At 45.2% G+C, this 24,931-nt stretch overlaps 4 protein-coding genes and 1 non-coding gene across 5 annotated transcripts; 3 read left to right on the top strand and 2 right to left on the bottom strand.

Moving 5' to 3' along the window:
- Positions 1-470: 470 nt before the first annotated feature.
- LOC131207205 (uncharacterized) lies at positions 471-9,574 on the bottom strand. Its single transcript, XM_058199816.1, has 6 exons — positions 9,166-9,574; positions 3,168-3,678; positions 1,743-2,934; positions 1,473-1,662; positions 1,162-1,398; positions 471-1,102 (listed from the first exon to the last, which is right to left on the bottom strand). The coding sequence occupies exons 1-6, from the start codon at positions 9,572-9,574 to the stop codon at positions 1,053-1,055; spliced, it is 2,589 nt and encodes an 862-aa protein (XP_058055799.1). The 3' UTR covers positions 471-1,052.
- Positions 9,575-14,112: 4,538 nt separating this feature from the next.
- Positions 14,113-15,619, top strand: LOC131209118 (uncharacterized). Its single transcript, XM_058202107.1, has 3 exons — positions 14,113-14,201; positions 14,285-14,431; positions 14,499-15,619. The coding sequence occupies exons 2-3, from the start codon at positions 14,381-14,383 to the stop codon at positions 15,510-15,512; spliced, it is 1,065 nt and encodes a 354-aa protein (XP_058058090.1). The 5' UTR covers positions 14,113-14,201; positions 14,285-14,380; the 3' UTR covers positions 15,513-15,619.
- Positions 15,559-16,420, bottom strand: LOC131209120 (probable Golgi SNAP receptor complex member 2). Its single transcript, XM_058202108.1, has 2 exons — positions 16,155-16,420; positions 15,559-16,095 (listed from the first exon to the last, which is right to left on the bottom strand). The coding sequence occupies exons 1-2, from the start codon at positions 16,289-16,291 to the stop codon at positions 15,591-15,593; spliced, it is 642 nt and encodes a 213-aa protein (XP_058058091.1). The 5' UTR covers positions 16,292-16,420; the 3' UTR covers positions 15,559-15,590.
- A 495-nt stretch (positions 16,421-16,915) lies between these two features.
- Positions 16,916-19,882, top strand: LOC131210188 (growth hormone-regulated TBC protein 1-A). Its single transcript, XM_058203397.1, has 5 exons — positions 16,916-17,202; positions 17,772-18,067; positions 18,127-18,273; positions 18,337-18,519; positions 18,580-19,882. Exons 1-5 carry the CDS (start codon positions 17,183-17,185, stop codon positions 18,933-18,935), a joined length of 1,002 nt encoding a protein of 333 aa, XP_058059380.1. The 5' UTR covers positions 16,916-17,182; the 3' UTR covers positions 18,936-19,882.
- Positions 17,656-17,728, top strand: Trnav-cac (transfer RNA valine (anticodon CAC)). The gene has a single exon. It is a non-coding gene; the product is annotated as a tRNA-Val (tRNA).
- Positions 19,883-24,931: the final 5,049 nt, after the last annotated feature.

The following is a 24,931-nucleotide window of genomic DNA, read 5'->3' as shown; positions in this document are numbered from 1 at the left end:
AGATGGTATGTGATTTTCTTTCTAACGCCTCGACCACACTATGAGTTTTCTCTACAGGTTTTTTGATAAGCTAGCATTCACACTTGAAGTTTTTGCGCGAGATATTCCGTGAGCTCCAGTGAGTGAAATGACAGTTCGTTTGTGTATGCTTTGATTTTTCAGTTTCCTTTCCTTCTCCTTCTAGTGCCATTTTTGTCAAAATTCAATCCGCTGTAGAAAAACTAGCCATATTTTTGGAAAGCAATAAAAATTTGCCGAAATTTGCCGTAAACTGTCAAATTGAAAAAAATACCCCCGAAAGGAGAAAATATCCCGTAAACAAAAGGCGCTCAAAAGCAACTCAAAGTAACTCACGGAACTCTAGCAAAAGATTCATAGTTTCTTGGCCTGCCATACATTTTTTCCAAGTTTCTCATAGTGTGGCGCCCAGGTAACAATCATTTTATTCTTGGCATTTTCTTTGAATTTATTTTTATTACACAATCCTATCGCAACTTGTCCCTTTCGTTTTGTAAATAAAAGTAAGAAACACAGTGACAAATGGGCCGCTAAATTTGCGATCCACTAAATACATTGTGTATACATGGTTTTAAATATATGTATATCTATTCTATGTGTATAATCCTACTCTCATTTGCTAGTGTGCTTCACCCATTTCAGTAGGTAAACAAAGATGAGTGAAGTATAACCCCGTCGAAGATTCATTCTCTGGTTGCGCCTTAACTGCTGTTATTTGCGCGTGCCGCATTGACTCGGCAGTAACCATACAAACACTTTAAAAAGAAACATAACAAAAGAACTTGAAAAAACCTCATCCTTATGTAAACGTTCCCATTTCATTGATTGCTCCCAGTGTCTTGTACTGTTCGTTTTGCGTACCATAGAATGAAACAAAATGCACTTTACACTTCCGCTCGTTGCAAATCCTGCCGCGGGTGTAACTCGTTTCGAAAACCTTGCCCTAGCATCTTCCGCGATCAGTATGGCAGCAACTCTGCATCATTCATTATAACAGATCGGATAGTTCGCAGTCACGTCACGATGGTATATCACTAACTATCCCAGACTTCGTCGCGCTGTTTGGCGGCAAGCAGCTTTCGTTCTGCGAAGACGAAGATCTTTGAAATTTACGTTCAGGCGTACCCCAGTGCACAAAATTACCTTTGGCTTCACGCAGAACTCGTCGTTCGTTTTCTCGTTCTTCGGGTGCCGTCTTCAGTCGCACGCCTAGCGCGGTGGTTACTAGCCGACGCGCGAGCGCCGCACAAGTTACTGGCCGAGGCCGGTAGGGTTGCAGCGAGCTGGCACATTTGCGGGCCTTCGATCGCGATTCGGACGTCGCTTCGGCCAACGGTTTCACCTGGGCGAACGCGTGACCAGCGGCAAGTACTTCAGCAGCTATGTTTAAATGACATTTTTCTAATAAAATTGGGCGAATCATTTTCGGCAAAATTAGCTGGAAAGATACTTACCAACTTTTGAACTACTGAACACGGCCAGCGCATGAGTATCGTCGACCCACTTAATATCAAAACCGGACTCTTTGTACTGCGAGAAAAGCATCATCAGGTCCTGTGTTTTAAACTCGGGCGGAAAACAGGACACTTCCAGCACGTGCGGAAACTCTTCCTCATTCAACACAGCTTGCTTTGTTTGATACGCCTTTGATAGAGAGAGAGAGAAAACGATAATCTCGGTTATTCGTGTTGTTGGCAGTGCAATTTAGATAAAACAACTATTACCTTGTAATCCGACTGTGGCACTTCGATCGCTACCCTGCCGACGGCGGAAGTAAGCTCGTCAATCATTTTTGGGTTCAAGCAGTCACCATTATCATCATACATCGATTCCCAGTCGTCCTCTTCTTCACCATTGGTACCACCAGCCCCGCTTTGCTTATCATTCGATGCACCATTCTCGGACGGTGTTCCAGCTCCGTTGATGGTAGGTGAAATAACTTTTTCTACCTTTTTCGCCGTCATACGAGGGCCGGCTGGTTCGGGTTCGTCGATTTGCAGCACATCCGAGTTGAAGGACTGTTTCATGATGCGCCGATTGCTGCGATTGATCTCCTGCGAGGCACGCCGCAATTCCTTCTCATCACGATCGAACTTTTCGCTCTCAGCATGCGCCGAATCGTTTATGATCATGGTGCTGGTTGCAACGGGCGATGGTGGCGTTTGTATGGAGGTAGCATTTTTCGTGTTACGATTGCGATTATTGTTTCGATGCATCGTGTCACTCGTCTCCAACGATTTAAGATTTAAAATAGCAGGTCTTTGGTGTAGTTCCTCTTCGGGTGAAGGTTGCCGAAGCTCGCCACTGCAGGTACCGCTGGGAGACGCGACCTTTCCGGGAGCTAGTTGTAAACCGTTCGTAAGTTCGGCAAGACTTTGCAAACGGTCACAGTTGCCGCCTTGCGCCACGAAGTACGGTTCGTGCTCCTCCAAACTGTGGCTACGTTTGAGTTTCTCCACCGAATTCAGAAACCTTTGGTTACGTCCCGTCGATTCCGGAGCTACCGACAATCCTTCTATCACAGTATCACAGAGTTGTATAGACTTTTCGGGAAGAGATGCTGGCACTTTGCACTGATACTGGTCTTGCTGGATGGCCACACCACCATCACTCACTGCAGCATCACAATCTCGATTCGGTTTTGCCGTTTCCGTACAGGTCAGACCAGTCGCAACTACTTCTGAGCGTCGCGGTCTGTCCAAGGATGTTCGCGACGATCGTTTCGTAGGAGATACACTATACGTCGCAGCGGTTGGCGATGTTGAGGTGATTGTAGAAGAAACCTTAGACTCAGCAGCGCCACCGCTACCCGAGACACCAGTCGAAGTCGTTATCGGCGGTGTTGTTAGACTGCGGCGAGCTCGCGGAATGTAAACGGCTCGATCCGGTCGTCGTTCACGGTGTGGACGATTATTCCTACAAAAAGTAACACCGTAAAACAATCGTTATGACAGTTAACTTGCCCCTCGAGTTTGCTTTCAGAAAAGGCCGGAAGTATAAAAAGTAAACCAGCGCAGAAAAAGACATGTGGCTCAAAAAACATGTTTTCCGCTGCTTCTTCCGAAAACGACACGACATTCGCTTTCATCAATTGACACCAAAAGTTGTTGCGAGCCCTTATTTCCACAAAAAGCCCTATCCGTGCATACCTGGACGCAGAGGTGATGCTGGTGCCGGAAGCACTACTTCCTAGACTGTCGTCGCTAAGTGTCTGCGGTGGTCGAGATTCGCACCTCACGCCGTCACCGCCGTCCCCTTGAACGGTCCGATGTTTGCAAGTGGGACCGGTTTCACTGACCGGTTCGTCGCCTTGGACCGAAGGGTGGCCTTCTCTGGAATCCGATAAATTTGTGCCGACAGTGGATGATTCGCGTAACGCCTTATCAGCACCGGCACAGCAATTACCACCGTCGCTTGGAGCGCACTGCACTTGTGCTGGTGGCTGCTGCCGCAGTGACGTAGTGGATGCTAAATGATGACCATAATCTGTTGGGTTTTCACAGGCAGCCGGTGGGGCTAGTTGCTGGATGACGCTTTCAGCAAGCTTTATCGTTCGACGGGCTGCCGGTGGACGATAAATGCCAACCGACGGTGGGAATTTTATGCTCGTAGCAGTAGAAGATTTCGGCGGTGATGTAGCACACCCGTATAGACCCGTACCTAAAAGTAAATGTGAAATAGAGAGCAACTTGACATAAGATTAAAACGCTCATTTACTTAAAAAGCAATTTGTTGCCATTTCTTTCCATTTTTTTTATAATTGATCAATTCACATCAACAAATATCATTTCTAAAATAAAACCTTGTTTCTCGCAAACACTATCAATTCAGCATAGGTTCAATAACCGATATGTAAATCTGTCCGTTGACCTTGGCCATTTATTTCATGTGTCACTCTTTTGCAACAATCGTCTTCGTTTGCATAATACGCAGCCGAAGCCGCAGCCGAAGGCCTCACTTGACCGCTGCTTTAATCTGTTCGACAACACCATTGCTCCGTTTCGGTGTAAAAGGTGTCGGTAGTCCCCGCAGGGAACAACGCGACCTTGCCAACTATTGTTTGCAATTCAACGCAGACCGTGGCACACTCCGCATACTACGTGCGGCATAGCTACGTGCGCCATGCCGGTCCAAATATGTGTCACTCTCTTTCATTGGATATGTTAAACACATTTTAGTGTCACAGCATGCTTGAGGAACATTAAGAGCGAACACATTGGATTGTCACATCGTTATGATACTAATCTTACCTAGTTGGCCCGTTGGCCACCTTTGATAGACGTCATACCTAACACTTTTCTAAAACTCAACATTACTTACTAGCTAGCATTTGATTGATTTTCGTTAGCACACTGCCGGTACACACGAGCGGAATAAAACCTCACTCAAACTCAGCTCTTGTGTAAAATGTTGTTTGTGAACTAAAAAAATAATCAGGTCACTAGGCCCAGCTCATCGTGAGGCAACCAAGCGGCGCCTAGCATCAAACCACGGGTAAAATTATTACACTGAATGCACGGGATATTACGTTTTCGCAACGGAAATTGCAGGTTCGCGTCGTTGCGAATAAAGATGTCGAGCAGCGTGATGCAAAACTGGCGCCGCCACCGGCAACGCCGTTTCAAAAAGCGAAAGAGAGCGAATAAAAGATGGGTAAGCAAAAGGAAAAGGTTTGGAATACGACCGCCGAATGCAGGCGAAAAAATGACTAACCTAAAAACCGATTATACAATACAAACGGTTGACCTTAAAACACTTTCGTTTTCTGACTGCCGCCGGCCAGGCCAGGCCAAACGAACGCTCCACAGTTGAACGGTCATCGGAATAGTAATGCAAGTAAAGTGCTTGGCTATGTGTATGACTACTTATTGACGATTTTTGTGCATTTTTTGTGGCCCATTCGAGTACCATAGTTTAGGGAGATGTACCATATTTGTTTCATGTATTCGAAATTAGTTTCGCTCATAATAATAGTCCGTTCAATCACTTAATTCCACTAGTTCATTGCTTGTCCCTTGGCTAACTCACGATAACTTTAGTGCACTTAATATTCTTCTCAATGCGAGTGCGTTGTTATCAGCTAAAAAACGTTGCACCGTGGCCATCAACGAGCAATCGATGCTCAGTGTGTTTGTGCGTGCCGCAGTTAACGTCAAACGATGCTGTAATCTAACGTTTTCATGCTGAGAAAGTATGACGCAGACGGCGTGGTTAGGTGGGCCTACGCAACCATCCAACCAAGATGCCCCACCGCCACCGTCGTCATTGGAATGGAGGTCACAGCAGCCAGCGACGAGCCTGTTTTTCGGGTGTTTTATAATACCTTCGACACATGCATTGGACCACTTTCGCACCGTCCCAAATACTTGCAGCATTCACGACGCCACCGAAACGGTCGTGACTTGGACTTTAAACCTGTTTGTCACCAACGCCGGACAGATTGCTTCGAACTTCGTGAACCATTTTTACATCACTGAGGCTGAGTAAACCAGTAACGCCGATTTTTAATTTTGCCCCCTTACTGGTCGATTCACGTTTTCACGTGGAGATGGTGCGTTCTTCCGGATTTGGTTTGCGCTTTGCTGCTCCATCGTGACACGACACGATAGGCGGACAAGAGGGAGGAAGTGTGCAGCCACCATTTCTAAACAATTTCACACACGATTCGCCGGCTGCAGAATCACGGCGGCAAAAGCGTTGATTGCTTCCGTTTTACTGCCACTATCCCCCTTCGAATCGCTACTTTTACTATCTATTGCTATTGCCACAATTACTGCCTTCAACTGGAGCACGAAACACAAAGTCGCACACAGTAGGCCCTTAGTGCTTCTCGTCACATCGCCTGGGGAAGTATTTTCGATTGTTTAACCGCAAGCGTAATAGTGCTTCCGGTGCTAACGAAGCAACGGTGCCCAGCGTTGTGTGTCTGAGCATGTGATAATTGGCGGCGAGGATCTTCACCATGGGAAGCCGGTTATTTTATGGCGATATTCCGTGACTAGAGCACGGTGCCGTTCACAGCAACAGACATTTAGATTAATCGATTATCGGATGTTACCAACTCCTCGGCTCGGCATCGAACCGGATACGTCGTGAAACAAATCGAAGAGGAAATAAAGTAAAAAGGGTTTCTTCCTTTGTTGGTAAACAAACGCAGTCGGGACTCGGCGTTTGACACATGACAATCGTGCGCCGATGCAAAGTTTCGTTCTGTCATCGTGGGCTCGATAGAGCACGCACACAGCGATAGCAACACAGCAGGAACGGAAAAGAATCGCAGAATGTGAAGCACTTGAAATTACGCACATAAAACGCAGTTTTTTCATTTCATACTTGTCGGAAAATCGCACATTAATCGGGGTTTTTACAACCGCCTCGCGAAACTATTCGCGGAACACAATCTTCGCTCTCATTGCACGCAAAAACAACGCACATCGTAACAGCTTACCGTGCGAACGCAAGATTCTTTGCAACTAAAAAGTGGCCAATGGGCGGCCAATTAACGACAGCAGCGAACCAACTGAACTTCACTTCACAGCACTGGCTTTTCACTCGCAAATTTTACACAGTCGCCGTCCACAGCGCACACTACGGGTTGCGAAAAGCCTTCGCGAAAACGCAGCCGATGGCAAAGTGATGAAACTGCTGCCCGTTACGCGAAAGGAGAAAAAACAAAGCAGGCAAAGTAACGAAACTCTGCGGGGTGTTCTTTCGCGACCGCGTATATACTGCGAGTTTACTTTCGGTTTCAAGCCACTAGCTGGGCGACCGAGTGAACGTGAGTGAACCGCACAACCAACAGCAAACTCGCGTTCGAAACAAACTCGACGACTGGTCGCCTGAATCACCTTCGCGATCGTCGGGCGGCTCTCCCTACCACTCGACTGGGCCGTTCTGTACACGCACACTACTCCGGCTGTCGGTAGGCGCGTGTTTACAGCGCCTGCTTGAGTAAAAGGTCGATTGTCAACTGTTCGCCTTATTCACCGCGGACAAATTTGAACAATAAATTACAAAACACGTGCTGTGATTGATAAACGAACTTAAGGAGAAAATATGGAACCACGGGACTATAAGTGCCATGCTAGAAAACAAAAACAGGAAAGCAGCCTCTGGTTATGCCAGATAGTACTATTACGCTATGGTAACTTCATCTTAAACACATTAAATAATAACGCCATAATGGATGCACCACGACTAACCGGAGAAGGGCAGTAAGGTACGACTTGAAGAAGGAAAAAAATAAACAGTGGCAAAGTGCAGATATGCCATACCAAAGAACCGGTCGCAAAGCACTCGCGACCCAAGTACTGGCTATGCAAACCGGCTGTAATCCAAAGCGTGCGCGCTGCCCGAACCCATGATGAAGCCGGGGCCGATACGGTACGTCGCGGCAGCAGTGAGAGAGAAAGGAGGCTATAGTAAGCATATTTCGTAATAAGTTTGAGGCCTCGTAATACGATGCCCCGGCACACCGGTAGTGTGAAGTGTGTGGCACACTTCACAGGCCTTGTCAGTGGACCGGGGAGCCAGGTTTTTGGGTTGCGCCAGGCGCCAAGCAGCAACAACGACCGACCGGTCAAGAAAATGTGATTACTTTCTGCAGCTGCAACTTTGCTTAAGCCGACTTTCCTTTGATTCGCGGACTTCAGGCGGGATCGAGTATATGCATTACCTTTTCGAGAAAAGCTTAAACATAATTTTCAATAATGTAATGGTACTCTCACTAATGAACACTGCGAAATTAAAACCAGTGTGATGAAACGATTTCCCAACAAATAGAATTGCTGGAAATTGTAATTGTATATCGTTGATGATTAACAAAACTTTGTGTCGCCGGGTGTGGTGTGGATGACATCGTTTCATGATCGTTTTGCTACGAACAAAATGAATATGTTTTCAAAGGGTAAAAAGTCGGTAAACGAAACAAAGAAAAAAAACTCAATTTACCATCATGTATGCTTTTGGCTACAAAGTTCAGTTGAGGCGCCTTGGTAACTGGAGCATGCTGGTGGAGGCCTCACAATGCGGCACATCGCCACCACTAACTGCCACCACCTTGTCGTGATCAATCAAACGCAAAAATGCAATGCGGGAACACGTTGAATAAAGTTTGCGCAACCGAAATTTCCGCCAACCAGAAGACCGGAGCACGTTCCGTGTGAATCGATTGAAATGCGTGTGGCTACCGGCGTTGGTCAAGGCAGGAGATGCCGGTAATGGGCCATTTGCAATGAGGAAGAATCTTAATTGAATATTCGCTAACCGGCCCAAATCGAGGGGAAAAGTGGTCAATTCAAAAATAAAATGTTACCGATGTTGTTTATTAGAAAAACCCCTTACTTTCCCAGCAACACGGGGGGATCAACAACAAACGACTGGCAATCACAACGAAAATACTACTCCAGAATGATGAAGCCGTTGATTTGCCTCCATAAAACCCAATCAAATTAAATTTCCTCGTTCGTTGCAACAATTCTTTGCACTTATACTTCACGATAGGGTGGATATCTGCTAATGATGGAGGCCCAATTTGCTACCAATTTGTTGCAAGGTGTGCACCACCCGTCCCTTGAAAGCATAGCAACACATAACCGTAGCATATGGAACTGTGTAACCGACTCCACCACACGCTGTACTGTTACGGATCCCACAAAACCAAAATTGCATCATGGGCGAGAGTGTGAAAATGAGAGCAGAAATAACTCCATTTGGTACGTGCCTTCGCCAAATTCGCTTCTTAGGATTGGATTTATGTACCGAAATCGATGCACACCAACATATCGTCTAACGATTAGCTTCCCTAAAATCCACTTGTAGTTAGAAATAGCAATTTACTAAGCACCAAGAAGAATGATAAAACTTTGACCTGTATTGTAATATGCAGGCCTTCCGATGCAACTAGTAAAGCCTGGTAGACTCTGTAACGGCCTTTTAGCTGTTATTCACCATACAGCTTTCATACGTAACTGCAGTCACATCATAATTATATTTTATAATAGCAAGCATAATATCGATCATTAGACGAACTTCTCATTCATTCCTCTTTCGAACTTTTCCATTCAATCGTAAATGTTCTAGGTTCTAGTTAGTTTAAACTTAAAATTTACCAAACATTTCAATTAAATATGGCCACACTTATCTTACCTTTTAATGATTCACCGATCGCACCGAAACCGGCACCGATCGTGTACTGAGGCTGCCGGCTGGAAGCATTCGCATGATTGTGCTGATAGTTTGTCTGCTGATGCTGACCGGTTGGAGGGACACACGGTAACCCATCCGTACCCATTTTGTCGGGAGCACAGGCTGCGCCCACCGACACTGTGTCACGGTTTTCACGTCTCCACCCGGTGGCCGCACCGCCGTGGCTCCCGCTGCTGGTGCAGCTGGCTGCTGCCGAAGCGTGACTGCTGGTGGTAATGCTGGTAGTCGTACCAGTCGGTGGTGTCGTTGAACTGCGCCAACTAGTGAACTGCGGATGTGCTGCAACGGTGGAGCCTCCTTTGCCCGATTCTTCGAAGCTGATATCGTTGTAGCCAGGTTCAACACGCATAAACGAAACGAAATGAAAATCGAAACGAAAATAAGAAACTATTGGACATTAATTCTCCGAACACTAACCCCAGAACCGGCGAGCTTTATATAAAAACATTGCTCACAGGAGCACAAATTTGTTTGGACACAAAAAAAATCGCCGTAGGTTCCGCTTATTAGTAGCGGCGGTGACTCATGCGGCATTCTTCACGACGATCTTCAGTCGAAACCGTTGCCAGACAGACAGAAGATGATGCCCGTTATTGCACACCGCGCCAGCGTGTAAAGTTGGCAAGCATGCTGCGTAAGGCGCAAGCGCATCCCGCCAAGATGTGACCCTGCATCTGCGTAGCGCACGCCAACGTGGGGGATTTAAGAACGAAGCAAAAACCCCCGTTGGATGGTTTAAAAATAGGTTCCGGCGTCGGAAACCGTGAAAGGTGCTCAACTTGTAGGCACGAGTGCAAAACCCATGCACTTAATAAATACGCTTCAATTTATTGTCACGTGAAATTATGGTAACTTGCCCCTCGACTGGCGATTATTAGAGGAGAGAGCGATGCATAAATCGTTTTCTTTGCCTCTCATACGTTATGGCCCTTTTTCGTCAGCCAGCTCGAGTTCCCGAACATTGCCTAAATCTACTGCAGTAATCACAGATGCTAACCTTCGGCCAGTGAGTTCATGTTAAAATACGCCAAGCCGACGGTTAATGTCATGTTCCCTAAAAATAGAACAAAAGCGCGTGTCGTGACATAGGCACAGTGCGAGACAAGAATGCTAAACAGCTGGTAGGTAGATGGGTGTAGTTGAAGGCCATTGACTTTAATCACATTGAAGTTGTCCTTCACCTAGCGTTAGAGATGTCCATTATGTTAATGTAACCAAACAATACACGTGGGTGTCGTGGAACTAGTGATGGAACTAGTGGTCAAAATGACTTATAAACAATATTGCTCATGCGAGCATTACGAGAAATTTACTTACGGATTTTTTGAGTTTGAAACAAACGAAACAGTAAAAAGTTTCTCACAAATTGGACCATTGCATTCTGTCATCGAATGCGTAGGGTTAGGGTGTTCCTTCGCCTGACAGCCCATCAAAATAATTAATAATTTTTGTGGCCTTCCACAAAAACGCACATCACATAAGGGCATCCTTCGCAGCGCTCCCGGGCCGAGTTCATTGTAATAAACACATTATTGCGCACGCAAAACGGTCATTCTGGTCGCCAGAGAAAGGAAACAGGCGTTCGCTCAATGTCCCTTTTATGGAGTCCCAACGATGACATACCTTTTATCGGAGGTCGATTTAACGTCCTGCAGCAGTTGATGTCGAAAGCAGACGACAGTTCGGCGCTCGGTGCCGACGCCGATGGAAAAAGTCACGACATCATGCTGGGCGAAGGCTTTGCTGGCGCACACCTTGTGGATCAGGAACCGACGATAATTGTTGAATGGTGGAAAAATCAGGACACTGGCAGATAAAAAGGAAACAAAACGAACGGAAATTAAAGACCGACGGTTTCATTTATTTTGGGGATGTGCGTGTTTTCAACTAGAATTGGAAGAGTGAGGCAATAGGAATGGTCAAATTAAATGAAACGAACTGTAAAATATGGCAAACCAGTTGGTTAAATGTTAAACAAAAAACCCCAAACCCTTAACAACCAAACCAAACCCAAGAGCAAAACCGGGTCGTAGACATTCCTTTTGGTCCCCAGCGCCTATGCTCGGTCGAACGGCGCCCTATTAATCATCTGGCATCGCTGTTTTTCGCCCATAATTGCCACCTTTCTTTTTGCTTGGTTGGGGGGAGCTTTTGGGGGCAGAGTAAACGTAATCTTCCTCTGCCGCTCCAAACAAACGCAACTCACCCAAAACGGCAAGAAGCGGTTCCACTCCTTCAGCACCTAATTAAAAATCTTCAGGAGGTGCTGCGTTGCGATTCGAGTGGTGAATCGAACTAATTTTGGGTGTACAACAATGACCTCATGGAGCAAAACATGAATTTGTTCCAAGTGAATGCCACGCTACATTTCCACAATTTCGCCATGTGGTCAACATAAATATTTACCGGAATCTGTTTCTGGTGCGGGCATCGTTCAAAACGTGCATCCAGCAACAAAAATAGTGCTGAGATTCCTAGACGTAAGTAGAAAAACAAATGTGCGAAGACGGTTCTGAGATGTTGCACAAACAGTTTGCGTTCGGTATTCGCATTAAGCGGCCATACGCTAAAATGCTTCACATTCTTTTGGCCTATGCTAGGTTTTCCAGCTAATACGAAGAAGTAGGTCTCTGGCTGCCTCGGAACAAACAGCCTGAATAAATAATCCATTGGTCCGTCGGAATGTTGGCCAACATTTTAAAATAGAAATGAAAGTTTTGTTTAACATCTTTTAGGTTAAATATGTACCGTTTCGCACATTAACTGTAGCACAAAATCTTATCTTTGTGAGGCTATTTAGTATGATCCGATCACACTTGCAGATCACACTCGAGCCATCAAAAGATCAGAAACGGAAAGTAATTACAACATACTTGTTTCCTGTACATTGTTCGTTTCGACTTAATCGTTCAAATGGAAGATTGATCCACATTTTTAACAATGATTTGCAACCATCTGTGTCACCCGATTGAGCTGGCGATAATCGTGCGAATTTGGATCAAATTATACACCACTTATATTCGATTTTCACTCGATCTATCAATTCTACTCGTTTTTTGGCTGAAATGATAAAAATTTCACCAATTCATACCGATTATGTACCATTTTTTGTTGCTGTAATTTGCCGGATGAAGAAGTAGTTGCACAAAATGGTTGAACGTGTCCCGCGGAGGGGGGCTGGGCACTATAAATTGATGGCCACGGCGGTAATCAGATCCAATACTCACCCGCAAGGGGAGTGCATTTTTTACCGAGAAGGGTTTCTTGGGTTCCACTTTACAGGCGCAGTGTTCAATGGCCAGATAAAAATGTAATGGCCGTTGGAGCCAAAATGGTGCTACTAGCAATACCTTTCGCTGATTTGACATACCAAAATTGTTTTTAATCAATTTCGAACTCAATGTTCACTGCTGCTGTGAATAAAAAAATGGAAAAATAATAACACAGAGTACTTTACGCAGTCTTTATCGTTCTTAGTAATATTAGCTTAACTCTGAGACTAAATATTCTTGGCTCCGACAAATAAAAGCATTCAGTTTAAGAACATAACACTTATCTTCTCAGTTTCTGACAAGGAACGCAAACGCCAAAGCAAACAGGTACCCTTGGCACGGAGGAGAAATGTCCCGTTAGCTGCACGCCTCCCCAGCCTCGCTCCGTAACACGGGGAGTTCTGGGTCAGCAGCAGTCGGGCGGATAGGGAAAGAGATAGCGGTTGATTTCGCGGCTCAACCCTTTTGTTGTTGGCTCGCGGCTCTAGCTGCGAAGCTCCCGCGGAAAGGAAGTTGCCCCCCGGACTGGAGCGCATCATCAGCTCGAAAGCAGTTTTGATGAAACGTAATGAAAAGTGGTAGCCGCAATTCTTGCAATTCTCACTTACGCCTTCGGGTTGGCCCGCTCAATGAACCGCCGGATGTCCAGATCCAAAAAATACACGAACTCGTCGTCCGCTGCGCTGAGATACCGGTTGACGATGGAATTATCCAGCTTGGCGATGGAAGGCGTCGTTGTCTACTGTGATCACCCGGCGGAGGACCTGTCGGTCATCCAATTCTATGGGTTTGGGCCGAGAAAAGGGGATCACCTCCGTTCTTGGGATTGGTGGGTCACGTTCTGGAACTTTCACGGCGAATCCTGTCACAAGATTCAATTTTGCGGAATTTCACACTCCATATTACAATGGCCCCCCGGTGCCGTCAACATTTGTCGATGCGCTTTGCCTGATTTGGTAAAACTTTTGCTTCCGGCTGCAGACACACACTACCGGTTGCTATATTCCTAGCATTTTTTCACAATCTGGACACGAAGGTTAAACACTTTTGTACAAACTTCCCAAAGAACAACGAGACACGTCTCACTTGCAACACAACCAATTCACTATCGCAGCGAGCTATTCCTCCTATTCGCTGGACGTTCACAGTAGACAAACGAGTAACGCACGGCAAAACGACGCGCCCTTACTGCCGTTTTCGCGCTGGTCAGTTTACTGTTTAGCGGCGGACAATTGAAAAAAGACCATCCGCAGCTGGTTTGCAACGCAGTTTGACCGCAACTTACTGCGGGTTGACGAGCGAGAGAACAAACTCGGATGTGTTCCGCGCCCCGTGTACGTGTGTGCGTGCGTTGTGAAACGGAAGCGTGCGCAATGTCTGACGGGGCCTACTTTAAAGGCATAGTTTTCGAGGAAAGCGAACACACGGTGGAGCCGGGGGGATTTCGCACTTCCGCTTTTCCGCACTTTCCGCGTTGTGTCCGTTTAGCCAATGCCGCCCTTTACCGCTTGGCTCCGCGCTTTCCATCGCTCCCGGTTTCGCGAAGTTGTACCGCAAGGCTCACGGACCCCCACATTGAATTATCAAAACAAAAAAAAAACTGTCGCTCGAAAGACGCGAAATCGGCTGTCAAATGGTGCTGAAGGACCACCCTGTGTTTTGTTTCGGTGTTGCTCGTGATAGAATACCGGTGGAAAGAGTAAAGTAGGAAACTTTGTAATAATGCTGTGTTTATCATTAGTTTATCAAAAGTTTTTGATGCAGAGCTTCTGCCTTCTATGAAATAGTTTCTTTAGATCTGGTTGTCGCTGTGCGTCTGCCGCGCTCATTTGAATCGAATGAAGACAGTTTCTTGGTAAACAAAGCAACAGTGTGTCGCGAAAATGCCGCAAGAATTGCGCGTTGTCCGTTGCGTCCAGTGCTTGAAATATCAGGTGTGTGTTTTATTTAAGTACTGTTCTTATCGAATAACAATAGAAAAGTTTTCATTTCATTACGCAGGTGGATATCGTCAAAAAAGTCAACAAATGGTCGTGCAAAGTGTGCGGCGTGAAACAATCGTTGGCGAGGGAATTTTACCGTGGTGCCGGCAAGGATTGTCGCTCCATTGTGCAGAAGTTAGAAGCTCAGAACATCATCACCGAGCAACGGGAACAGGAAACGCTTCGGCTCGTACTGAGTGGTGCTATTCAGCTTCCTGAACCGTCCGTCTCATTGGCAGTGGCAGAAGAAAGCGAATTGTGTGTTGTCGGACCAACCGATGAACTTAAAGGAAAACCTTCCAAATGGGACACATTCGCTGGAAAGACTGAAAATGAAAACAGCGATGATATGCTGTATGGTGACCCCGATATAAATTGTCCGGATGATGCGTTTATTCGCGAACGAAGGAACGTTGTTTCCAGAATAGCCACGGCGCCGAAAAATGACAATTGGACCATTTGCCAAAGTACTGGAAGACAAGCACCCACCCTTAAAAGAGATGTGTTTGAGGCTTTGCCTTTGAAAGCTACCGTCGCGCAAAGATTTGATCAGAATGCAGGCAATGAAAAAATATTGGAGAGCAGAAACGGTTCCACAAACCATTCGCTATCGGTACAGGCAGACAGCTTTCAGCAACATCAACCCCTTTTACACTTTCATCGCAAACAAACCCTCAAACAAGGCCTCAGCAAACCTTCTGTTTCGCCTCTGTCAAGCCAAGAATGCAGAAAAATGAATCAAATTGGAGAAGGTAGCGCTTCTCGAGACGCGAAATCGTTTTGCCGGGCAATCAAGCGAAAGCATTCAAACGAATGTACGAGTCCCCTTATGAACTTCGCCAAGCGGCCCATTTACAGCGAAGCTAACGCAACATCCAGCAACAGGATCGATTTTTGTCCTATTGTTGCAAGAGAAGATTCTTTACAGCAAACTCTGACAAATCAGGAAACTGAAGCGTTATCCAAGTGGCCAACCTTCGTGAGGCCTGATGATGAAACAGATGGAAGTGAAGATGAAATGCTAGTTTTCTAGTGAACAATCTCAAAAAATAAATGCACAATTTCACAGAGCCAAGGTGTAACAGCGAAGCGAGTGTTTTGTATTCCGTCGCTAAAGTACCAAAAAATAAATTACTAAAACAATAATAGCCGTCGTCACGAACATTCCCCCGTACAAGAAATACTTGTCCTCCACCAGTCTTCGTTCGATCATCTTCATGGTTTGATTCGACAATCCGAGCGTGTTTCCGATGTCCAGGATTCGTTTACGAGCCCCTTTCAAAGTTTCGCGCTGCGACCGTAGACCGTCCAGAACGTTCGAGCCCGTCCAAAGCATTTCGTCGACCCCTTGGTGCGCATTTTGCATGGAATTATGATGCTGCAGGGAATAATCGATGTCAATCGATGTCGTGTCGCTATTGGCGGTGAACCGTTTGCTCAGCAAACTTTCCCGCTCTGCGAGCTCCGTCGCCCGGCGTTGCCGTTTCTCGTGAAACATTTTTAAGGCGGCGTGTAGATGCCGAATATCGTACTTGAGTTGATCTACGCGCATCTTAGCGTTCTGTCGCTGCGCAACGGGCACTTTAAACAGCAGCACATCCAACCGATCACAGTTGCTGCGAAGAGAAATAGGTATCGATAAGTTTCCCAACGGTGCCATACTAGATTTTCATACCCATTAGCGGCCATAATCTTCATCTCGATGTCGTGTGCGATTTCTTCGGCATCGGCACGAGTATCGCTGAGACGTTGGAAGCATTGTTGCGTTTCCTGAATAAGGCCGTTGGTCTGGAGATACAGCGCTTCCATCATAAACGAGATCTTTCCTCACTTGTGTCTTCAAGTTCCAGTGTTGCTCTCTGATTGCCGGTATGTCCTTTAATTAAATTAATTTCAACGAAGAGCACGTTTCGTCTGAACTTTACATTTTCGACGCCCGCATCATCACATACCAAATACCAAAACACTGTCTGACACGTACGCTCGCAGCTGATGCAATCCCTTTCTCTCACACTGATCCCTTTCTCTCTCTCCCGCATTCCAGCTGCGCCCTCTGTCAGAAAACAGAAACACTACGCTCGACACGACCGAAAATGTAACCGATCCGTTTGAAATGGCAATTTCTGTCCGATTTCTCATGAAAAGAGAATCAAATCATGGGTCATTGGAGAAAACAATCTGTACTGTTGTAAAAAAACAATTGCACAGTAAAATAATTGCAGAAGTGCTCGACTGCTCCTGCGGCTGCTCGAACTGCGACATTGTATCATCTACTCGAATTCAGTTGTCAGGAGCAGCTGTCGGAATTTGTGTGTTTACAAATCTGCAGTTCTGCAATTTCAGTTGTTCTGCAATTCCATTTATCGGCCTACCCGTGCCGGGGCGGTTTACATTTCGTAAGCAGTCTGCATAGGCTGTAAATGGAGAGTGTAATAAGAAAGAAAAAAACACACTCTTGAGTGTGATTTGTTTGTTAAGCAGAAGAATGCTGGAGGCCACAAACCACCCGTGTTATCAACTGTTGTTATCAACTGATCAGCTGATGATCGATACTAGAATCAGGATGTGCGCGATAACAACCTTTGCATCGAAATAGTAACAGTACCGCTTTTTCGGATTGAAGTTCTAGTCCTGGTCCTGTGAAACGTGATTTTAAGAGTTTCTTAAAGTGCAGTTAGGTTGGTACCGTGTGGAAGAAACACTATGGCAGTTTCAAAATTCAGGTGAGTCACCGCATGCGTTTCGTTTGCAAAATATAAATTCTACGTTTCTAGCTTTCCCTAATGTTATGCGCATCGGCCCAGAATGCTTTGCTACTTTGTTTTTTATCACCCCATTTGTGGTGCGACATTTTTTTATGACCAATTTGGTTTCCAGCGTGGGTGTCAGTCGATGTGCTCGCAGCGCGTGCCTTTAGCGTGCTGATAAAAACGTGCCATGTTACATGGTTTTTCACTCGCCGGCATAGTTTTCTTATCGTAAACAATGGAAACGGCCAACAATGGCTTGATTGCATAAGGTTACATATCACCCCGGAATCTAGCGTGCATCCACTGGAAACGATTATGCTTCAACCTTTTGCCAGAAAGCGTAAAACAATTGGTTTGTGATGCACAATTACTTCCACAATTACTTGTGCGTTTTCTGTAGTGCTTTTTCCAACGCATTGGTTGTTAGTTTCCGTAGTGTAGTGGTTATCACGTCTGCTTCACACGCAGAAGGTCCCCGGTTCGAACCCGGGCGGAAACAGTTTCTTTTTTTAATTATTGTTCTTTTTTCTCTTTTCAATTAGCGATGTCGATGAGTACGGGTTTCGGCGGGAACCGGATTTCGACTACCAATCGTACGAAAATATTATGTCAAGCTACTTGGCGGTACTGACGTCGCGCAGTATGAGGTGGCAAAAGTTCGTGAAAAGCGAAGATATGACGAAAAACCAGAGCAAACTTAAGCGCTTCGTCCGGAAAGGCGTTCCCGGTCCGATGCGGGAGGAAGTGTGGATGAAAACGTCTGGTGCGTTAAAGCTACAGCAACAACAGCCAACCCTCTATCAAACACTGCTGACGTACGAGTTCGATCAAGAAATCTGTAAGAATGTGTTCTGAAATGGTCTTGGCCACAAATGAATCATTGTTCTTTTTTTCCAGCCGATCAAATAAAGCTTGATCTCCCACGGACGTTCCCGGACAACATTCACTTCGAGCAGTACAAACTGGGTCTCTACAATGCGTTGATTGCATTCGCGCATGAGAATCGAACAGTTGGCTACTGTCAAGGTTTAAATTACATCGCAGGTTGGCCACCTTTCCTCGGCGCTCTATATGTGGTATATTTACTATTGCCATCTGTTCTTTTAGGACTGCTGCTAATCGTAACGAAGAACGAAGAATCTACGTTTTGGCTGCTCAAAGTAATAGTCGAAAACATTGTCCCATTGTATCACACAAAAACGATGGACAACCTAATCACGGATATCGATGTACTGAGTGAACTGATCAAACAACGTGTGCCGGATGTCCACCGCCATATCTTCGACTTAGGTAGGTTCTCGGGTTTAAAAGCAATGGTTCACCAATGCCAATGATCTCTGTTTCCTCCAGGGCTGCCCTGGCCTGTGATAGCTACCAAGTGGTTTATCTGCCTGTACGCCGAAGTCGTACCGACCGAAACCGTCCTCCGGATATGGGACTGTCTGTTTCTCGAGGGTAACAAAATTCTGCTTCGTGTCGGGCTGACGGCAGTGGTACGGCTCCGGCAAGAGATACTGGCCACGGACGATATCTCCACGTTGATTGGTTTGTTTCGATCGCTGGAAAAATCGCCCGTCCTGATGGACTGTCACGAGTTCATCAAGAGCATCTTCAAAGTGCCGGGTAACCTGCGCAGGTCACAGCTGACTACACTTCGGCGACGGCTATACGATGAACGGATGGCTAGCAAGCACAATGGTTCCTAGGGGTTAGAGAACTATATTCAGAAGAGATACAGACTGAATATAGTGTGAATCGTAAAAAATGATCATTTCCGCGGCAACGGTGATTAAGCCAAAGTAAACTTTGCTACGAAATCTGGCAGCTTTAGTCGCATCTAAAACTGTGACCAAGGGAGTCTTTTTGTTCCCACGAAACCAGAACCTCCAGTTCATCATCAGCACTCATCAGCAAGTTAAGTGCATTTTTCTTTTTTTCTTTACTTATGAAGTTTATTTATTTTATAGTATTGACTGGCTTGGTTCACTGGACTCTAGTCTTTGTTAATGCGAATATTAAATGTGTGACTTTTGCTGAACAACAAACGATGGAAATTTCAGTTCCTTATGTTGCTGATATTAGTTTAAATCAACAACCATCGATCAATGAGTGCTAAATCCCTATGTGTACACTTCTACTTCTTTTTTATTTAAATAACAACATTATTTTGTGTAGACTAGGTATTTTGACCGAGGGGTCAATTTGAAAAAAGAGATGAACCACGTGCAAGATGATGCGATGAAGCACGATGTTTAAACAAACCACATTTCTCTTGTGCGGCGCGTGCCGTGTGTGGTGGGGATAATGGTGCGCCTGTTGATAAATATTATTCGAGATGCAAACGTTAGTGCTGCGGTAACTAAATAGCAAGAGATAGCGCCACTTTCTTGTGAACGACACTGCCAGGCCTGTTGCCGCCACAAGTGTGCGGCAGACGCTTTTTGGACCAGTGTTGAATTACAATACAAACGGTTAACCGAGTTCCATTAAAATAATAACAGTAGAGTAGGTTGTTAGTGTTGTTGCTTGGTATTACTGCGAGATATTTGGATACATTTTTAGAAATTAAAAACAAATATGTACATAACAAGTATGTAATAGTGATATTTTAAACCTTATTCATGTAGTGCTTCAGCATTACCCAAAACATTATTGTACTGGTTTGTTATTTCTAGGTGCTTCCTCGCGCCAATTCGCGAGTTGGGGCCCGTTGTTAATACGCGTTTTACAATTTGAAATAAAACACAAATTATAAATCAAAACCAAGCGAGAAAATTTATGCTTTAAGCTACGTGTTGATAAAAAAAACTTCAGTAAACACAACGGGTATCAAGCCGATTAAGCGCCACTGCGTAACGTTCTGAGTAGGATCGCGATAAGGATGGAAAAGATGCCAATTATGAACCAGAGAATGTACACAGTGAATTAATTTAATTTTAATCTCGTGTCTCCCGACGCCACTGCTGTAAAGTATATTTTCGCAAGGCTGATTAGTTGGTGATTAGGCAAATAGTAGTGCAACAGGGACCGTTCCGTTGTTCCGCACCGTGTAATCATTTTCGCATCGTCAACTCCCTCAACTGGGTAGCCGAACCAGGTATTCACAGCCTGTGCCCGGTACCTTGTCCAGAGCGCCAGTCATGAGGGAGTCAATCCCATTTTCTCCTCTCCAATTACGATGGCCAAAAAGGCTTACCCAGCTGGCCAATCAAATAAACTGCGGGCGGAAAGAAAAACAAAAATTGAAAACAACTGTCAAACTTCTAACCACCATTTAATTAGTCACGATGAACGGTCCGCGGACCGAAGGCTCACCCTTTCCACGAGCGGCGTGTTTTGTGAGTCAAGTCACACGATGACACGAAATCTGCCATCACGAACCCGTGGTAGAGTTTTGAGGCTCGTGGTTGTGGCGGCACGGCAATACTTGCCCGGCGTGGTACTACCGTTGGCTGTGCGATTTCAGTTTTATTTCATTTCTTACTGTTGCCCACGGGAATGCGTCGTGGTCGAATAGCAACTGGCGTGCTCTCTCTTCATAAATACGCGTCATGGGAAAGCAATATGTTGCCATTTGCCACGGGTTAGTAGACTATTAATTTGCGAAATGTGCTCATGAGGCAATCGGAGGTGACCGAGGGCAGGATATGTCATATTTTGCATCGTAACCAGCGTTCGTTTTATGCACAAGAAACTATCCAACGCTCTGGGGAAATTATGTAAATGCAAAGACCTTCTCCTTCCTGTCAGTCCATGAAGAAGAGAGTAGAAAATGCGGTTCCCCAGTGGTTTCTCAGTGTCAAGAATGGTTGCCTTCTGACAAAAAGGAATTCCACTGACAAACATACTTCGGGTTTTTCTATCCTTTTTTTTTCATCTCTGCTTGAAACACTCTGTCGATCATCACTACAGAGCCTTTGGGGCGATTGTTTCAAACTGACCCCAAAATGTTAAAAAAGTTGCCATGTGTCCCCACTAGCACGGGTCGGTCGCATGTGTTCTAATTTTCACGAAAGATGAAGTCACTTTTTGGCCGCTGAGTTCTTCGTGGCCATTCGACCGCACGTTGGCAGGCAAGTTGCGAACGATAATGACTCCTGGGCACGCTACTTCATGTGCCAGTGAAGTGAGCTCTCTGTGGTGGAGTCCGCAACTGGCGTTCTGTGCGGTGCTGCGACCACTGGAACGTTTCGTATGCTTCGTAGTGGTGCAAATGGCCCGCATGCATCGTAGTGCTTCCGTGTGTGGGCCGGAGCCATATGGGCCACTGATTAAGCTGGTTCATATTTTATTGCCGCCCTGTGTACAAGGAGCCTCCGGACGATCGTAAAAGGTTATCAAACGAAAGTGACGCCGGCTAACGATGCGCGGAACCACGGATTGCAACATGTCGGGACTCCCGGCCGTCGTTTGAACGGGGTCAATGGCGTGCGATTTGGGTGTGCAGAATCTCGATGTGTTGTGTGGCCGTTCTTCCAACACGTAACTGCACATGGTTGCAGCTAAGTAGTCCCGGAGGCACTACAGGAACGGGGTCAGATTTGATTTAGTATCACCCGCCAGGGACACGTTCGCACTGGCGACCGACGAGGGATTATATTCTAAAATGATGAACGGCACAGCGGAAAACAATTATTGCATGTAGCAGAATGGAAGGCCAGAGCGCAGGTAGCCAGATGGGCCGTCGTGTCTTGACTATGCACTACCACCTGACAGCCGCGATACACGATAATGGAGAAAATGTTGCAAACTGTGCCAACGTGGCACAAATTTGTTTGTCGGTTTTGTTTTTCTTTTCGTACCATAATTTCTAGGTCCCAGGAAAACCAGTCGACGAACGAGGGCACGTTTTGGATCCCAAACTTTGCGCTGTGTCCATTTTTCCAATACCGAAAAGCTTCACCGCCCGTTGCGCCATAACCTTTGCTGATTTGTCGTTGATTGGCACCATGAAATTGAAACATTTAGTTTGTCAATCGGTAGGCATTTCATGTGCACATAATGGAAAAAGAAGGACCGCGCGCGCAACGCCAGCGCGATCCAGCGCGACGAACTGTGTCCGGAGGACTTATTTGACTAGCGTGCACAAAATGACCTTATTTGTCGCTACACTACGTTAGATCAATTTCTGTTTATTTATCGGGATTAGCATTTCGGGATTTGATAAAATTTGAAGTTTCTTGCGAAATTTCTATGATGATGATCATAACAAAAAGAACGCAAGGAAAGAGTTTCTTATGACAATGCTACGGCTGAACTGCCAGGAAGCGGATCATATAATTTCCCCATTCTCATGTGATACAAATTAGCCTCTTGCTTGCGCCCAGCGGTACGGATTCGTAAAATGATAGATTTCATCCAAATATGCAAGGAAAAAAGAACAGGAAGTTGACGGTCCCGTGCGCGGGCAAATGATAAACTAGATGAGCCCGGGCTCTAATGTCTCGTCATTGTGCAGATCACTATGATTCACTGCGGTTCCGAAGGATGGAAGAAAATTAAATTTCAAATTTGAAATGTGCCTAAATTTAGTTGAAAAAAATGTTAATGTGAGACATTGACAGGATGCCAACATGTCATATTGTTTCCGTTCCGATTGGATGCAGTGTTCTGCAGCGACTTCTTTAATGGGCCACAAATATCAGCAACGCAGAGAGTGTTGTGAAAATTATAAAACATTTCTCAGTAACGATTGTTTTATATTTATTTCAGTTTCTTTCGACTTAAGCAGGACAAGATCCCACTGTGCAATGATGGCGACGGAGATGGTGATTTCATCTGCTCAAGAATGGAGGAAAGCATGATAAGGAATGTCATTAAAATGTATCCTGTGCAGCGGGAAAACGGGCACTGCCCGTCAGCTGGGGCCCGGTTTACGGTTCGATGAGTACGGTATGATGCACCGCACATTTCCGTTCGCGCTTTCCGCTATCAAACGGAAGCTGTCCCCGCGCACCGGCGAACCATCCGGGCGGTCGGCATCTCTGCCGACCTTGGTTGGGTTTCCAGAACCCCACCGTCTCTTTCTTAATTTATGCGGTCTATGCTATCCAATTTACATTAAAAAGGTCATCTCCGAGTATTCCCTCTTTTTTGCTTGCTTCTTCGCCAACGCTTTTAAATATTTTGCACATTTTGCGTTTTGTTGTGGCTTATTCGTTTAAACACTGTGTGCTTATGCAGTAGTAAACCATTTTAAAAGAGAATGTTGGTATTGGAAAATATGAACTTTTCTTTCGGGTGTATTCTAGCTAGCAATCTCGAAAGGATGCGAAAGGTCCTGAAACTCGTAACATTTTTTTAACCGATTTTTTTTTATACCGAGGATATGGTACGAAAATAGAAAAGGCATTGTCAGAAGTTTGATCAGGCGACATTGCGCCAACCTTTGACTCCTAGCGCACTCGCTCAAGCCTGCATTTGGGCTTAAACGACCCACGGCAAATATCCTCAATTTTAATTACTCCCTAACAAATGGGTAGTCGAGGAACAATTTGTCATGGTTTTCATCGGGTTTCCTTTATCGCCCGCGTGACCATCGTAAGGGTGGGTTATAATAATTTCATTTTATCTTATACTTTTTCTTCATGCTTCTCTAATTTCAGCCGTAGTAAGCCTCACGGAAAAAGCGAAATAACTCGGTACATAATAAGATTGATTGCATGAATTGCGCCCAGTTGTTACTGGTGGAAATTCTTCTGCAAAAAAGCTGGCAGCAACGTAAACGAAGCCCTCTCCATACTCTGTATGTCTTTGGTCATCAATCAGCATTATATCACCGTGGAATGTGTGGCCGTAAATTTTCCTCCAACTCGAACGAGTTTCGTCCGCGGGTTTTCCGCCAATCGGCAAACACGATTTGCTTCGGCCCTGCGGCGTACGACTGAATGCCCCAGATCCTTGGCAGAGGCATTACGTTAGTCAGCAGACGGCGCATTGGGACACGGCATTCTACAAATGATTAGCACGCAATACAGACCGAAGATAAATTAGATACAATGCCCAGTGATGTTTTCCACGATAACTTGTAAGAATACGAAAGAATACATGTCTTCCTGACATTCTGGAACAAAATATTAAATTTGAAAAATAAGGGAAATTTTAATACATCTTAGCACGGTGTAAGGCCTGAAAATAGTAACTCACGTAATGATTCTATCAATACAAATAAAATCAAATAAAAGTTTGCAATGTCACAATAAGTAAACACATACTTTTGAATATTTCTGTAATTGTTCTTTATATGTCGTCATTGCTTATCAACATTCGCTCTCACGACATTAACGACCAATTGTTGTATAAACATGTTGTCTTCCCTTTTTCCTTTCTTGATCTACTTACTTCTTTGGTGTACTATTTTTTTATTTATGTATTTCTGTTTTTGCTATATTTTTTCTATAGTTTGTTCACATCATTTTTTAAGTAGTTTTATACTCAAGTGTCTGTTTTCAACATTCGTGCTTTACAAAAGTGAAAACATTCGTCCTGCTCAACACCACAGACCGTTAGTCTACTCGCCGGAGGTCTCAAACTCTCCGTTATCTAACGATAAGCCGCCATTTTCTAACGGTTCCGATAGGTAGCCTATACTGTTTTAATTTCTTTATGTATCTATCACGTTAGTTTATCCGTTTATCCAGTTTGTCACGTATTCATCAATGTATCTGCTATGTAACAGAGGTTGCTTTTTGAAAGTATTGTT

Source organism: Anopheles bellator, chromosome 2, assembly GCF_943735745.2.
Source record: "Anopheles bellator chromosome 2, idAnoBellAS_SP24_06.2, whole genome shotgun sequence".
In the NCBI taxonomy this organism is placed as follows: domain Eukaryota; kingdom Metazoa; phylum Arthropoda; class Insecta; order Diptera; family Culicidae; genus Anopheles; species Anopheles bellator.
Note: the sequence above shows the minus strand (reverse complement) of the source record. Positions and strands in the feature narration are given on the sequence as shown.

Bases quoted from the DNA above. Each gene is read 5' to 3' on its own strand.
- LOC131209120 (XM_058202108.1), bottom strand. From the start codon at position 16,291: ATGATGGAAGCGCTGTATCTCCAGACCAACGGCCTTATTCAGGAAACG. The intron at 16,096-16,154 runs GTATGAAAATCT...TTCTCTTCGCAG, and splicing joins AAGATTATGGCCGCTAATGG to CAACTGTGATCGGTTGGATG.
- LOC131210188 (XM_058203397.1), top strand. From the start codon at position 17,183: ATGGCAGTTTCAAAATTCAG. The intron at 17,203-17,771 runs GTGAGTCACCGC...CTTTTCAATTAG, and splicing joins ATGGCAGTTTCAAAATTCAG to CGATGTCGATGAGTACGGGT. The intron at 18,068-18,126 runs GTAAGAATGTGT...CTTTTTTTCCAG, and splicing joins CGAGTTCGATCAAGAAATCT to CCGATCAAATAAAGCTTGAT.
- LOC131209118 (XM_058202107.1), top strand. From the start codon at position 14,381: ATGCCGCAAGAATTGCGCGTTGTCCGTTGCGTCCAGTGCTTGAAATAT. The intron at 14,432-14,498 runs GTGTGTGTTTTA...TTCATTACGCAG, and splicing joins TCCAGTGCTTGAAATATCAG to GTGGATATCGTCAAAAAAGT.
- LOC131207205 (XM_058199816.1), bottom strand. From the start codon at position 9,574: ATGCGTGTTGAACCTGGCTACAACGATATCAGCTTCGAAGAATCGGGC. The intron at 1,399-1,472 runs GTAAGTATCTTT...ATTTAAACATAG, and splicing joins GTTCAGTAGTTCAAAAGTTG to CTGCTGAAGTACTTGCCGCT. The intron at 1,103-1,161 runs GTAATTTTGTGC...TCGTCTTCGCAG, and splicing joins AGTTCTGCGTGAAGCCAAAG to AACGAAAGCTGCTTGCCGCC.